General features: G+C 44.0%; 1 protein-coding gene across 11 annotated transcripts in view; it reads left to right on the top strand.

Annotated features, from left to right (window-relative positions):
* The window catches only part of LOC100551480 (A-type potassium channel modulatory protein KCNIP1), a 371,266-nt gene that overhangs the window by 346,707 nt on the left and 10,451 nt on the right, over positions 1-14,108 (top strand). For all 11 annotated transcript variants that reach the window (XM_085236509.1, XM_085236506.1, XM_085236507.1 and 8 more), the window contains one exon: positions 9,653-9,777. In XM_085236509.1, the coding sequence (XP_085092635.1) occupies positions 9,653-9,777 (125 nt within the window). The remainder of the gene's footprint in view (positions 1-9,652; positions 9,778-14,108) is intronic.

Below are 14,108 nucleotides of genomic sequence, written 5' to 3'. Positions count from 1 at the left end.
TTTCTCTAGAGAAGCACAGTGCTTTGGGTTAGCATCCTTGCTGCTTCCCCTCTCCTTGGCTGCCCTGGAGCCCAGCTGTGCCCCAATGCTGCTTGTTGCTCCATTCTCAGGCTGGGTTCTGCAATGGAAACCCAGTAAGGCGGCAGCTCACTGCAGCTGCTTGTTCCCTTGTTTGTCTCTGCCCCTTACCTAGACGGAACTGGGTAAAAACAGCACTACCACTACAGCCCTCAGCAGCTGACTGCCTTTCCCCAGCCAGGTGTGATTGTGAGCATCCCAGAGCCACCTCGGTGCTGTTCTCAGCTCCCTGGCACTGAGCACATCTCCTGACCGAGGGGCAGCCCTGAACTGCACGCTTCTGAGCCAGGGCTGCTCAGACATGGCTCAGCCTGGTGCACCAGGAGCACTGGGACACGATCTGGGTGCAGCAGCATCGTTCCCCTCTTACTGATGAGAACAAACACTGCGTGCTGAGCATTAATAGCCTTTAACCACCCGAAAAGCTGAATGTGACTGTACATCGTACTGATCTGTCTGTGCAGGTGTTCAAAGTTGAGTGAAAGAAGTGATGTAATACATTCAGTTTTGTGTACAGATAATAGAATAAAATGGAAAGTACTGCTGGGTTCCATGGGCTGTGGAATGCACGTATTGCAGGAAATGCAGGTGAAAGTTGTTCACCTGTATAAAGCTAACTTGTACATATCTTCCCTTTTTCTTTTCAGCTGGAAATTTCCAATTGGCATTTTGGTGTCATGTATCAATACCGGACAATGCATTGAGGTCCTTACAAAGCCTCTCACTTCACACTGTGGGTGGTGCAAAACAAATCTCTGTGCAATAAATTGCTGGGTTGTGAAATGCAGAGGGATGAATCTAGTTGAGGAACAATGCAGTACAAAATGCAATTGCAGAGCATTCCCCTACTGCAGGTTTTCACTTGCCTCCTTAGCAGCAGACCTGACCCAAGTAGAGGACAGGAGCTTTTCCACCATTTCTATAGTATTTATGAAACAAATGCATTTTTATTTCTTAATGTGGTTTTGTTTCATAATAAAAAGGATGCTGCTGTTAGGGCTGCTTTGTCTGAGAAAGCAGCAGAGCTGGCTGTTGAGCTTATTGGAAGGCTGATGAGCTTATTGGTAAATGCAGTTAAAAAAAAAAAAAAGTAATTCAGTGCTAAATACAGAATATGAATAAAAAACTTAGTTTCTAACTTTAATATTCAGAAAGATAATTAATTTTCAGTTGAATCACTGAAACTTGGCTTTAGGAAATTTCTCATTCAGTGTATAAAAAGCTATTGTTACACAGAGCTTTGTGCTATTTGAGAGCTCTTTTCCCATCTGTGCAAAGAGAAGGCTTTGTTTATATCTGCAAGGTGTTATTCATTCTAAGGTCTTGATAAGGCATAAGACTTCCCAATACGGAGAAACAGATTATCTTTCCCTTTTTTTGCTGCACATCTATTGTATTTTTGCTATTTTTAATAATCTCTGATCCTTCTTTGTGTTTTCAAGTGTACTGTTTGCGTTGGGACCTTGCCATGCACTCTAGCTCTTCTTATTCACTCATTTCACCCTTAATGAATCAAGACACAGTTATCCTGCTTTGTGGAATGGCTCCATTCACGTTTCTGTTCCTCAGCTGGTGCTAACAGGCAAACATAGAACTGTGCTTTTAAGACTCAAAGTGGGAAAGTTCTCCTTTTTGTCCTTGGGACACCCAGCAAACTGGGATTTCCCAAGCAGTGGGTGGTTTCATGGTGACTGGTTCAACCCCTCTTGCTTGTGCCAAGATCCAGGACCCCTTTAAGCAGCTTGTTCGTTCTCTACTTATTGCAGACCTATCTTGGTGGACCAAGAAAATCTTGTGATGAATGTGTGTGATAGAGTACAGGATATTAAATCTGGCTAATTATTTTTATACACTTTTGGAAAAGCTCCTAGTGTGTAGTGCTCTCATTAGTGTGTGCTGTGATCTATGCCTCTATGTTATGTAAGTCCACGATTTGTCGTTGGCTCTTTGGTCTTGAGTAGTCATGGAGTTTCAGTTCAAAAGGGGGAAGTATAGAGGTATCCACTGTCGTTCCTCTCAGACATCCAGCATTCATTTCCGTGGTTGATCGTCTCATAGCTGTCTTCTGTATCAGCATTGTTCTTCCATTACAGCAGCCAACCAGATCATCTGCTGGGATTTCCTCATCTTGTTTTTTCTCCTGCTGTGTTGCTCCTTCAGGCTCAGAGCTGCAGGGAACAAGGCTGGGCAGCAGTGCAGCCTGACCCAACCTGAGTGGTGTTTTCCACTGTGTCAGCAGTGCTGCTGGGAGGCCATCCTGGAACTTGCTTCCCTCTAATACTAAATTATCTCTGTTCTCACACCATTCAACACCCACTCGTAGAGACTTCAAGTAATGCTGTTATGCCTCCACCAAGAGCAAGCAGTGCTGGTGTCATGTGCAGTAGCTGCAGGCCTGGTTCTCAAACAGGTCCTGGAGATCTCATGGTGCTGGGAGCATACCTAGGAAAGCTCAGGCAGCACGGTGATATGGGGTATAGGCAGACAGTTTCTGGTCCTAACAGTGGGTGCCAGGCTGACCAAGGGCAGGAGCTGCCCAGGATGGAGACAGTCATATTCTGATCAGTACTCTTGCACCTTTTGAAGGTTATTGCTGCTGATGAAGGTTATTGCCGATCGTCTTGTACACCAAATTCTCCAGTAAGAAGAAACTGATGCTACAAGAAAGTATATGCATATCTTTATAATAAATTTTCTTACTTTTAACAAACTTTTGATAATGAAATTCTATCCCAGGGGACGAGGATAGCACAATGACCATGTTACACGTGAAGTGACTGCAAAGAGCACTGGTTCCATGGATGTCCAGGCCACCTGAGAATTCTTCACCTTACTAACCATTTATTTTATTTCTACAGCTGTCAAAGTGACCTCTGGAGAGGAAACAGAAGGCTGGGGGGGCTTCCTATTGCTTGTTACAGATTGCATGCAAATCCTTCCTTATCCCTTACCAGAGTGGCTAGGGTGGCTGTGGTGTTGCTGTCTTGCTGCATGCGTGGGTGCTTGCATGAGTGTGTGACTCTGCATGCATCACTGCATGTGCTGCCCTGAGTCTCAAGTCATGCAGGGACAGCGAGCTCTGACTTCCTTTCCTGCCCTGCGGGGTAAGGGAAAGAGGCAGTTCAGCAAAAAAAGAAAATATGGAAAACCAGTCTGGAAAAACCCTACAGTGGGAAAGGGGACCGTGGCACTTTTGCAGAACCCCACCAATGTCATGTTAAAATTGAGAAATGACAAAGTTGTGTATGGTTGTCACATTCTTTTTGTTAAATTTTTTTCTTTTTCCTAGACCCCGCCCGATGGTTTTACGTGTATCAGAGAGGTAAAATTTAAACCAGTTTGACTATATTGGTCATATAACTTCTGGAACAAAAGTTTTCTTAAGCCAGGAAACAGTTTCACCCTGAGGCAGACTTTCTCCCTTTCGTTGTTGGCAGCAAACACACTGAAGGTGCTCAAAATCTGCCCAGTTCCCAGGCTGGAGTTCCCAGGTCCTGGCTGCTGAGGACAGCCCCAGTCAGAGCATCCTGCATGTGGCACTTCAGCCCATGCTACATCGAGTCATCTTCTTACCAGTTCAGCTACTCTCCATGTTTTAAGATGGTACTCCAAAGCTTTAAGATGATATGAATGGGAATTTTCCAAAAATCATGAAAATGAAGTGATTTTCTCACTCTTGTAGTGAGGTTTATTTGCAGATCCACCTTAGAGCAGCATGGAGGAAATGACTTGTCCCATAAGCATGTTCTTCACATCATCCCCATGGAAAAGCAGCAAAGCACTCAAGAAGCTCTCAGTGGATTTCCACCCACTTTGACAATTTTTTTCCCCTCATAAATGCTGCTACGGAAAGGTGGGAATATTCAAGGAAAAGCAAGAATAGCAACCCATTTCAGGCTGCAATGGAAAGACACCCTGCTGTCTCCTACCCAGGAGAAGATCAGAGCCACGTTATTTCTAATGCGAAGTGAATACATGCCTGCAAAATATCTAAAGCCGTATTGGGCAGTCTTCTAATTGCTCTACCTGATATTAGCTGTGTGCCAGAAAGACATTTTGGAGGTGCCTATGGCCTCTGAGTCCTTCCCAGAGTCCAACCCTGTTCTGGCTTCCCTGTGTGCTCAGTGGAACTGATCACAGCAGTAGAGGCAGAGGAAGTGATTGATACCTGATGTTCTGCATGGATCATTACAAGGATTAGCCCAGAGAGATTGTAATTCTGCTTGGCTTTTTCATTTCAGTTTTCGTCTTAATCTCACGCTTTTGATCACGCTTGGGTTTGAGACAGCTTTTTTCCTCACCTGGTGGTACTCAAGGTTCAGGTGGGCAGAACACCCCTGTCAGACCCAAATGTGTTTGTATGAGTTTGGCGTTGCTGCTTTACTGGGGAAAATGGAGCTGAAAGTCAGAGGGGTTTCAGGAAAAAAGTAAGTTTGGAGAGACCCCGAGCTGTTCTGTTGGTTTATCAGCTCGGGAGCCTCATTGGCTTGGAGATTAATCTCTCCATAGTAATGATACTCAATGCTTACTAATAAAGGATTGTTGAAGTTTAATCATGTGAAGGCTCATACTTAGTTCTGCCTCAGTGGAAATGCAGAGGAATTTGTGACCGTTGCTGCTCATGGAGCTGTGCTCGTTATCAGCCTTTGCCCCTCCAGAAGCAGCACTGGGGCCATGTGGGTTTTTAGGAATGACCATCTGCAGCCTCTCTTTGGGCTGTGTTGTTGGCCTGCGGTGTCCTTGGGGCTGGGAGATGACATCACTGCTGCTCTGTGGCTGGGCACTGGGAATGCTGGAGGAAAGGGGTTGGCTCCTGGTGCTTCCTAACTGAGTCCTGTCCAGCAACAGCAGCCCCAGGCTTTGGAGGAAGATGCAGAGAGGTCAGTGCTGGCAGGGGAAGGCTGGGCAGGTTCCTCAGTTCAGACCCCGTGGCTGTTCACAGTCACAGGCAAAGAAGCAGCTGCTAAATAACATGCGGTTTTTTCTACTTATAGTACACAACTACAGTTCAGCCTTGTCTGCAAGTAGTTTCATCTGTTCTGCTTATGCAAAAAGGGTTGCTGGAGCTGAAGAATATTGATGAGGTGTTTTTGTAAGGCCTGGCTGGAAGGTGCACTGCCAGCAGGGGAATTCAGCAGGGCTCATCCCACTGCATGCTCTGCTGCTGGGGCACGTTGCTGGCTGGGAACAGCCCATGTTGCAGAGCTGTCCTGCTGTGTGTTACCCTGCTGCTGTGTTTCAAAGATAAACTGCCAATGAAACAACTTTTTCCATACCGTGGCAGATTAATGGCCTTGTGTCCAATGAAGTAGAAAGATCTGGAGAAGTGAAATACTGGAGCAGGTTGTGTTTCTTCAAATAGATTGGACTTTTAAAGATGGGACTGTGTCCCTCTGCCTGGCGTTGCGATGTAGAGCAGCAGTCAGATGGAGTTGAAAATGTCTTTTCATCAGTGATGGAACAGTTTCATGTCTGTAGACATGTGGTTGCTCAAGACAAGCTTCTACATGAACGGGCTTAAATTGCTCCGGTTCATCACTCAGAAATACAAGCAAAGCTTACGGCAGTGAAAGACCAATTGCACACACTCTAAGTGTGGTAATCTTTAAATCATAAAGATAGCAAAAGGTAAAATTAGAGCAAGGTATGGAAGGATGCATAAGCTAAGCTTTATTAAATTCTCAAAGTGTACTCAGTTAAAATATTGATCTATTCTAATGAAAAAATTGTTCTCTGCTTTCTGCAGGCAGAAGAAAAATGAAATGCAGTGTCTTCCATTAGCAACAATCCGTAAAATGTACATGGAAGTGCACGTGTCTTTGTAAAGTGAAGTGACTCTTTGTTGGGTACAGGAAGCATGCCTATCCTGCAGGCAAATACAGACAACATTTTTGCAGGAAAAAAAGTAAAGTGAACTGAACTGATTATTATAACTTGGTCCTGCTTTGTGATAAAGTCACTACAGATGCTTCTCCCAGCCAGAGGAATTCACACCCTGCTATCAAAGCAGCCGTGAAAACACACCCAGAGGTTGAATTCTAAACCTCGGTTCTGTTTTCTCTTGTCTATCTCTAACCAAATTGCAGGCAAAACAACCTGGGCAAATGCACGAGCAGTTCTGCACCTGCCAAGCAGTGCAGGGATTACTCCCAGGTTTCTCTTAGGAGAAGCTCTGCAAGGATGCTGGAAGCAATGGCTTATCCAACTGCTGCTGCTCACACTGCAGAGGTGACCGTACACATCGCTTGTGTCACCTGTCCCAATGCCTCACTTGCACTTGAAAATTGAAGGAGAAGAATATTTAAACCAGTGCCATGCCTGTTTCCTGCATTCAAGTCTCCCAGGCTGTTAGTCAAGGTTTAAGCAGGGCAAAAACAAGAAGGAGCGTGATGTGATGTAAAATATTGATATCGTACTTTCCTGATGAACACATGCAGGTTTAGTTTTATCACTGTTTTTATACTTGCATCGCTATCGAGTTAGTTTCGGTTGAAGTAAGAAATAAAGATGCAGTGTTTATGAGTGTGAGGGCTTATATTTCATAGTGGTATGCTGGGAGAGACTGAGCCAGTGTGATAATGAAAATGTAAGAAAGAAATACTATGTATATGATAAAAGACAACTGTAGGAGGGGAGAAAAAACTTCCTTTTTTGCTATTGAGGTGTGTTTAATTTATTGCCTGTCTGAGAATAGAAGGAAAAGGTCCTGAAGAGCTGACTTAAGATAAAGCACTAAAAGGAAACAACAAATAACAGCTCTGTTGGACTGGTCTCCGTGTGCAGGTCTCTGTGGCTCAGGGACAGGGCCCAAATAAAACAGAATGTGAGAGTTAAAGCCCTCAGGCTGGCATCCCTCCTTGGTCTCATGGTTCACGTGAGCTTTTTCTCTTCACTGAGTTACAGGATATAAAAACTAGCTGGTTAGTATTTTACACTTGCATCACTCACATCAGGGACAGCAGGGTGACACAGCAGAAGGACTCTGGACTTCTGTGCAATTTGTGAAGGGTTTTAGGTGACCTTGAGTTAATAAAATGATGTGCAATGTATGGATTAGTGATCAAAGCCCATAACCTGGCTCTTTTTCTTACGTAGTTTTCTTCTTTCCTTTTTTTTCTATTGTTCATTCCGTTCCCCCATTCTAAGCAATTTCTTCCCAGCCTTTCTCTCTGCAGCTTTTTCCACATTGCTTCATCATCTGCCATCTCTTTCAAAGAAAATAGCCTTTTTCGCCTTATTTCTCATTATCTGTTTCTCTTTTCCTCCAGCAGGCATCGTTTTCCATTTCCTTTTTTGTAACAGCAGTTAGCATTCCTCACCTTTTCCTATTCCCTTGGTGTGGCAAAGCTGCCTCCTTCAGGTCTCTCCGTTCCACTTGCAATTTCACAGTCATTTCTTCTGTGCTGCTGTGATATCCTCATCCTATTCCATGCTCTTACCAAGTTTCTTACCTTTATTCCCTTTCAGTTCCCCTATGACTTCTGCTAAGATATATTTCCTGCACGTACAAGTGTGTGCATATATGAATTTGTACAGATATGAAAAAACTAAGAGACATGTCAGAAGAAAAGATATACACATATATGTATATATGGAGCTAGAGGAAGCTCAGGGCAGCCTGGTCTAGTATCAGATCTGGAGGTTGGTGGCCCTGCCTGTGGCAGCAGGGTTGGAACTTTGATGATCCTTGGGGTCCATTCCAAGCCATTCTGTGATTCTATGAGATTACTTGAAGTTGGGCTCTATAAGTCCCATAAGGTATTTTTTAGACTCCGTGTTGTCCTGACTTGAAACTGTAGATTTCCACAGGAAGTTTTGAAACCACAACAAACAAACCTGCTTGTGTTGAACATGCTGGTAACTGCAGCATGCTTAATACTGCTATACAGTTGTGTGCTTAACACCCACAGGGTCAGCCTTCACTGTTTGATGCATACATTGGTACTTCTTGTAAACTGGAAGAGCATAAGATTTTCTTCTTCCCACCCCAGCCTCCCTTCTAGTCAGTAAGGGAGAATTCTGTTCCCTGACGTATCTTAAACATTGAGAAATGCAAAGAGTCCTTGGTTTTGTCTTCGTTCAGTTATTGCATTTCCACTCTGGTTTTTGAGAGCTGTCTAGTCACTAATTTTTATCACTTCTCAGCTTTGATGTTGACTTTCTTGTTGCTTACTGATGGAGGAAGATCTTTAACTATTGATAGCACTGAAATAAACTATTGCAACAGTGCCCAAATTCCATTGCCCACCTGTTTAAATTTTATGTATTTCATTCATAATTAGGCTGCTCTGTGTTGTCTGACCTCTTTGACTAGAATTAAGTTATTATTGCAGGTAGGAGTGCATACTGAAAGAGGAAGCTGAAGTGATATTATGAAAGAGGAGGGGCACTTCTGCATCAAACTTTGTCTATCAGTAAGAATTACATTGGTACACACTTTTTCAAGGCACCAATTTATCTGTTTTGATAATACTGTGCATTGTGCAACGCAGTCCAATGAAGCAGTTGATGATCATTTTACTGAAGATGGTTTTGGGGGGAATTGCTAGCTTTTATGCCAAGCAATCTTGGGTATAAATGGGATATTATAGAGTATAGCCATGCAAAAAAAGGACTGGGTATACAAGTGGATGGCAGCTGGATGTGGTACTCAAGGTCAGGCTGATGGTGCTCTCGAGCACCTGCTGTAGTGTAGGTGTCCTTGTTCATTGCAGGGAGTTGGATCTCCTTTATGGGTCCCTCCCAACTCAAACTATTCTATGAGTTATGTCAGCTGAAAGTTGCCACTGATTTTTGAAGTTTAAATAATGTCAAACTGACACTAAGCACTGGAATATTTTTTGGTGTTACCTGCGCTGCTTGGAAGCAGCTTGACAGGTAAAAAGATAAGGAAGAGGTGAGGTTAAAGAGCATCTAGTATGAGATACGTCTCAAATATTTTTCTTTCTTGTGGGAGAGCAATCTCCTGAATAAAATACACAACTTTCACTGCTTATCAGTTTCCAGAAAGCCCAGGCAGATGCAGGTTGGATTCATTCAGATTCAGTAACTGTGGGCATAATTTGAATTTCCCTTGGGCTGAAAGCGACCTTTGGTGTCTGGGCAGTGAGCCCTTCATTTAGCATACAGAAGAGTTTCCCTCACTGTTTACCTTCAGTGTAATGTCGTTGTCTAATATGCTTAAGCATGACTGCTCTCTTACTTGTATTTGCTCAGCTTTCTGTCAGGTCAGTACTTTGAAAGGCCTGCTCTCAACGCCATTTCGATATTTAGATAAGAGTATCTGGCGTTGTCTTTTAGAGCAATGTGTCTGCTGCCTATCCTGTTCTCCCCATCAGTTTTGGCTTTGTGAATGGGGTGCTAATTGGCAGCCCCAGTAAGAAGTATGAGCTATTGCTTTACTCAGCTGGCTTTTATTTTGCTTTTGAAAAGTTGAAAACAGTGATACAGACCAGTTCTGTTGATGGCTTCTTTTTTTTCCTCTATTGCTCTTGAAATCCAATCTGTCTTACCCATCACGTTAACGGAGCAAAGGTAACAACCAAAATGAATATCTTCCTGTCTTCTCTTTTAGATAAAATTGAAGATGAATTAGAAATGACTACGGTGTGCCACAGACCCGAAGGCCTGGAGCAGCTTGAAGCGCAAACCAATTTCACTAAAAGAGAGCTTCAAGTGCTTTACAGAGGATTTAAAAATGTAAGAACAGCACTGCAGTGAACTGAATCCAGTATGTATGTCTCCACCAGCCCCAACTGCTCAGCTGCGTTTTGTATCGTTCCCCTGCTGCATACCAGCAGTTCTGCACTGTATCTTCTCTACCACAGCAAAATGAGCTCACAATCTACCTTTCCATCTCATATTGATGCCCCCATAATCTGCTTAAAATGGGGATTGCACGAGCACATCACGCTCGTTACATTTACTCCCTAAATGTCACTAAACGTGCTGCAAATTCCTCAGCTGTGCCTACACTTCAAGATAATCTGCAAATGTTTTCACGTTTATTTAATTTTTGCTTGCTCAATTCATGCTGCCAGTTGAGCTGTATTGTTTGCTTGGGATGCCTGGGATTTTTATTTTTTTTTTTTTTTCCCCTTTCCCTATCTTGGATAATTCTTGCTATTTGAGTAGGATGTTATTAGAGCACATTAGGAGTACAAAGTCCAGGGTAAGCAGGGAACAAAGCAGGAGCCCAAGAGACCTCAGAAGGTAATAGGTATCAGGGTGAGGGGGTAGAGACCACAGTTTAGATGAAAGGGAATGTGTCAGCTGTCACAGCTGCACGCACACAGCAGCAGCGTGCTGGTCTTCATGACCCTCAGCCAGAGCCAATACTCCCTGGTAGGGTTGGTCTCCACAGGGCTGTGAGCCTCACCATGTAAGTCCCCTGACGCTGCCTCAAGGGACTCATAATAAATAGAAATGGGATTTTGAGGCTATGTGGAGCAGATGTGTTATGGATCTTGAAGACTGAAGAGTCATTATACGACTGCCTGAGGGTCTGAGTTTAGTCAGAAGGGTGTTTTGTGTCAGGTAATGCTTTGATGATGATTAATGAATCGTTACTGCGATAGCTTGATAGACCCATGTGGTTTTTAAGTTGCTCTGTTGGACAGTTGCAGGACTTCAGCTACTGTCATAGCAAAACACTGTAACTTCTTGAAAAGTCAAGTCCATTGGTTGAAGCCTTGCCATAAAAAAATTAAGCCACGTTAAATGCAAGTCTTGTTGAAGGAAACCTGCTGGATGTTGTGAAGGTCCTTTCTTATTTTTGATATTCTTCAAATTTGGTTGCATCCTATCTCCTGCGCATACCTGACTTCTCCAGCACAGCACAGCTGCCTGTACCTTTGTTTATTGCATGCACTGTGCTTGTGCAGCCTCTGCTGGACTCAGAGAGGACCTCAGTCTGACCATTGACGATGGACCTTATGAAACCTCATCGTGCTTTGGCTGGTCAGGTACAAAACACACAGCTTTGAAGACAGAGCTCAATAGGTTAATATATGGTGTAATGTGATGTAATCCCCTACAACGCGGAACAGAACTCAATGCATTCCTAACTACTGTGTTTTCATATCTTGCTGACATACCTCTCTTGCTGTGTATGGGAGCCCAGTGCAGGGCACCATGCTGAGAAGGAGAGGCTGAGTCAGCAGCCCTGATGCAAACCAGAGGCACCTGAGCCTTCTGGCTCAGCAGACCTGGGGTTAATCCTTCCCCTTCCCCCCCAAGTTTTGCTATCATTTTGCATTACGGAGGCACTACCTCTGAGGGAAAGAATAATGATAAAAGTGCATTTAACTTGTGTGTTCAACCCTTTTGTAAGACCACACTGATGGTCTTGGTGTTAATTGGCAGTGCTGGCACGATCCTGGCTTTGTCAAGTCATTAGGAAAGCAGCATGTTTTCCTCCAGCTGCTGTGAACGCAATGTGCATGAAGCTTTAATATTTAAAGTTTAAATTGAAAGGGCAGCTTTAGCATTTCTAGCCTATAAATCATGGTTTCAATGGAATGAGTAATTAGGCACAGTAGGCAGGCTATCTCAGCTGTTACCATATTTCCTGTTGTACCGAACCGTGTGCTTCTTGGGATGATGTTACAGTGCCATCTGGAGATTCAAAGTCCCTGTGGGAAAACAGTCATTTTTCTCTCCAGGTCGTGCTGCTTGCTCTCACTGATTGCACAGGTCGTGTTTAATCACAAGGCAACAGCTGGGTTACCACAGGGCCAGCTGCAGGCACTTGGAATAGCACAGGAGGAATGAGGTCCTTCCCAGTCCCGCTGTATTCATAGTTGGTTGGGTGGTCATGTTCACAGACATGCAGCCAAAGGCAGCTCCGTGCAGCCTGGTATTCCTTCCAGGCAAGTGCCCTGTCTGACCAGGGTCCCAATTCTCCATACTTTTCTTTCTTAATGTTCCTTTGTCTCTGAAATCCTTCCCTACACACCTGGGCAGGGGACGGTGCAGGCAGTGAGGTGCATCTCTGCTCTCCTGGAGCCCTGTGAAGAACTGAGGGGATTCTTGGCTAATAGGACTGGCAGAGGTGATTGATCAGGTGACAGCAAAAGCTGTCAGCTGCTTGAGCAAAAGCAAGTTCTGTGAAAGTATGGGATTTCGGGGGGGAGAAAAGATATGTGCAGTTCCAGAGTTCTAGAGGGAATCAAGTGATTCTAATCGTTAAGACTTGCTGATAGACTTTCATGTCTTCAGTTATGTTTCTGCAGCCAGTAAAGCTGCTAACTGAATTGTTATAAGCCTGTTCTTTTTCTTCTTTAATTTCTGTCATTAAAAATAAGTGAGTGCTACTCATAGTGCTCTAAGACAACAAATCTTGAGACAGAAAAGGATAAATTCTGATATGCACTATACACCCAGAGCTGACCCGGGAAGGTGGTGGGGAAGGAGGGGAAGGCAGAATTTTGTTGAGGAGGGTGGGGAACAGCCAGGAATGCAGCGGGGATGGGCCAAGAGCTCAGGCTCCTCCTGGTGTGTGACTGCTCAGATCTGTCGTTTCCACACTGGACTGGTGGAGGCTTCCACCAAACTGCATCTTGGCCACTCCAGCAAAGCAGAGCACAGCAGCCAGACTGACTGCATGATATGAGGTGCTTGGGCTGAGGGCCTTGGCTGTAGCTCTGTAAAAAGCAAGATAACAGAAGCAGCAAGAAGTAGAATCAATCTGGTGGGTCTTACCTTGGTTCAGCTTAACAAAATAAAACGTGGTTGTTTTATAAGTACATGGGGAGAGAGAATTGTTTGAGCTAAAAGGCAGCGTTGGCATGGGATGCAATTAGAGGTTTCTGTTCCCCAGGTGAGTGATGTTTGGGGAATAATTAATGAATGGGAGGGAGTGAGAAATAATTTATAAGATTCAAATTGATAAATTGTTGACGTTTAAGTGATCACCAACAACAGAGCTTTTGACTCAGTAATTCAACATGTCCCTTTTGGACTTTCTCATTACTTGTATTCTTTGGATTGAGTGCATGAATTTAAGAGGATTGGGATCTTCATGGGATTTTCTGCTTTCTTCAGGAGGTTCTGCCCTGTTAGGGGAACAGCTGCTAGCTGCAAGGGACACTGCAAAGACTCAATGAGAGAGCAGCAATCCCAAATAACTAAGAGACTCTTGGGAACACTCCAGCTTTGCTGTAGCGTGACTATTTTAGCAAATCTGCAGTATGTGAATGAGCCTTCTGTCAGATGGGACATCTGAAATAAGTCCGGGTTTGAAGACCAAAGCAAGCAGTGTGAACAAGATAAGGAAGTTCTGGTATTTTCTTAGTGCCACAAATATACTGCTGGCTCTGAGAGAACACAAGAAAGGCAGCAAAATAATTTCTGATTCTAGCAGAAGAAAGAACCCCAAGTGCAATTTTTCTTTGTGTTGGTGTGGTTTTCAGCTCCTTTGTGGTTTAAGGAGAAGTCAGAGGTCGATCCATACACGTGACAGATGCTGTCAGTGCCAGTGCTTGGTAGCTAATTTTTGGGAAATGCTGGGTTTGTTTCTGTGCTTGTCAACAACACAAACCAAGTGTTCACTTCTCACGTTAGACACTTTGAAAGAATTCATAGGTTTAAAAAAAAAAAAATGAGGTGTTTGCCTGAAATTTAACGCACTGCTGTCAAAGGAAGGCCTTGTGTGTATTAGGGTGGGATGTGCTTTTTCGTGCTGCTATGAAATTTCTCTTGCATGAGGAAACTCGTCCTGCCTTCAGTGGAATTTCAGCTGGCACAGAGCTTACCTGCTCCTTTTCACAAGAGAGATTTCTTTTGAGTCAGCTGCCTTAAGATGTGCTGTAGCACTAATGAGGCCTCTGGAGCTTTATTCGACTCTTACAAAACAAAATGGTGATCAATTAAGTGTAAATGAATTGCTACCAGCATATGTGTCTGAAGGCAGCCCTGTTATGTAGAGCTAAGCAGGGCGATCAGTGTCAGCACTGCCCTCCTGGAGGCTTGATGCAAACTTCCATTTGGCTTCCAGATGGAACATCAGAAGCAAGCAGGGTTGGGTGGAA

The sequence above is a fragment of the Meleagris gallopavo genome, chromosome 15 (genome assembly GCF_905368555.1).
Source record: "Meleagris gallopavo chromosome 15, MGAL_WU_HG_1.1, whole genome shotgun sequence".
In the NCBI taxonomy this organism is placed as follows: domain Eukaryota; kingdom Metazoa; phylum Chordata; class Aves; order Galliformes; family Phasianidae; genus Meleagris; species Meleagris gallopavo.
This window is presented reverse-complemented; position numbering and strand designations above follow the sequence as displayed.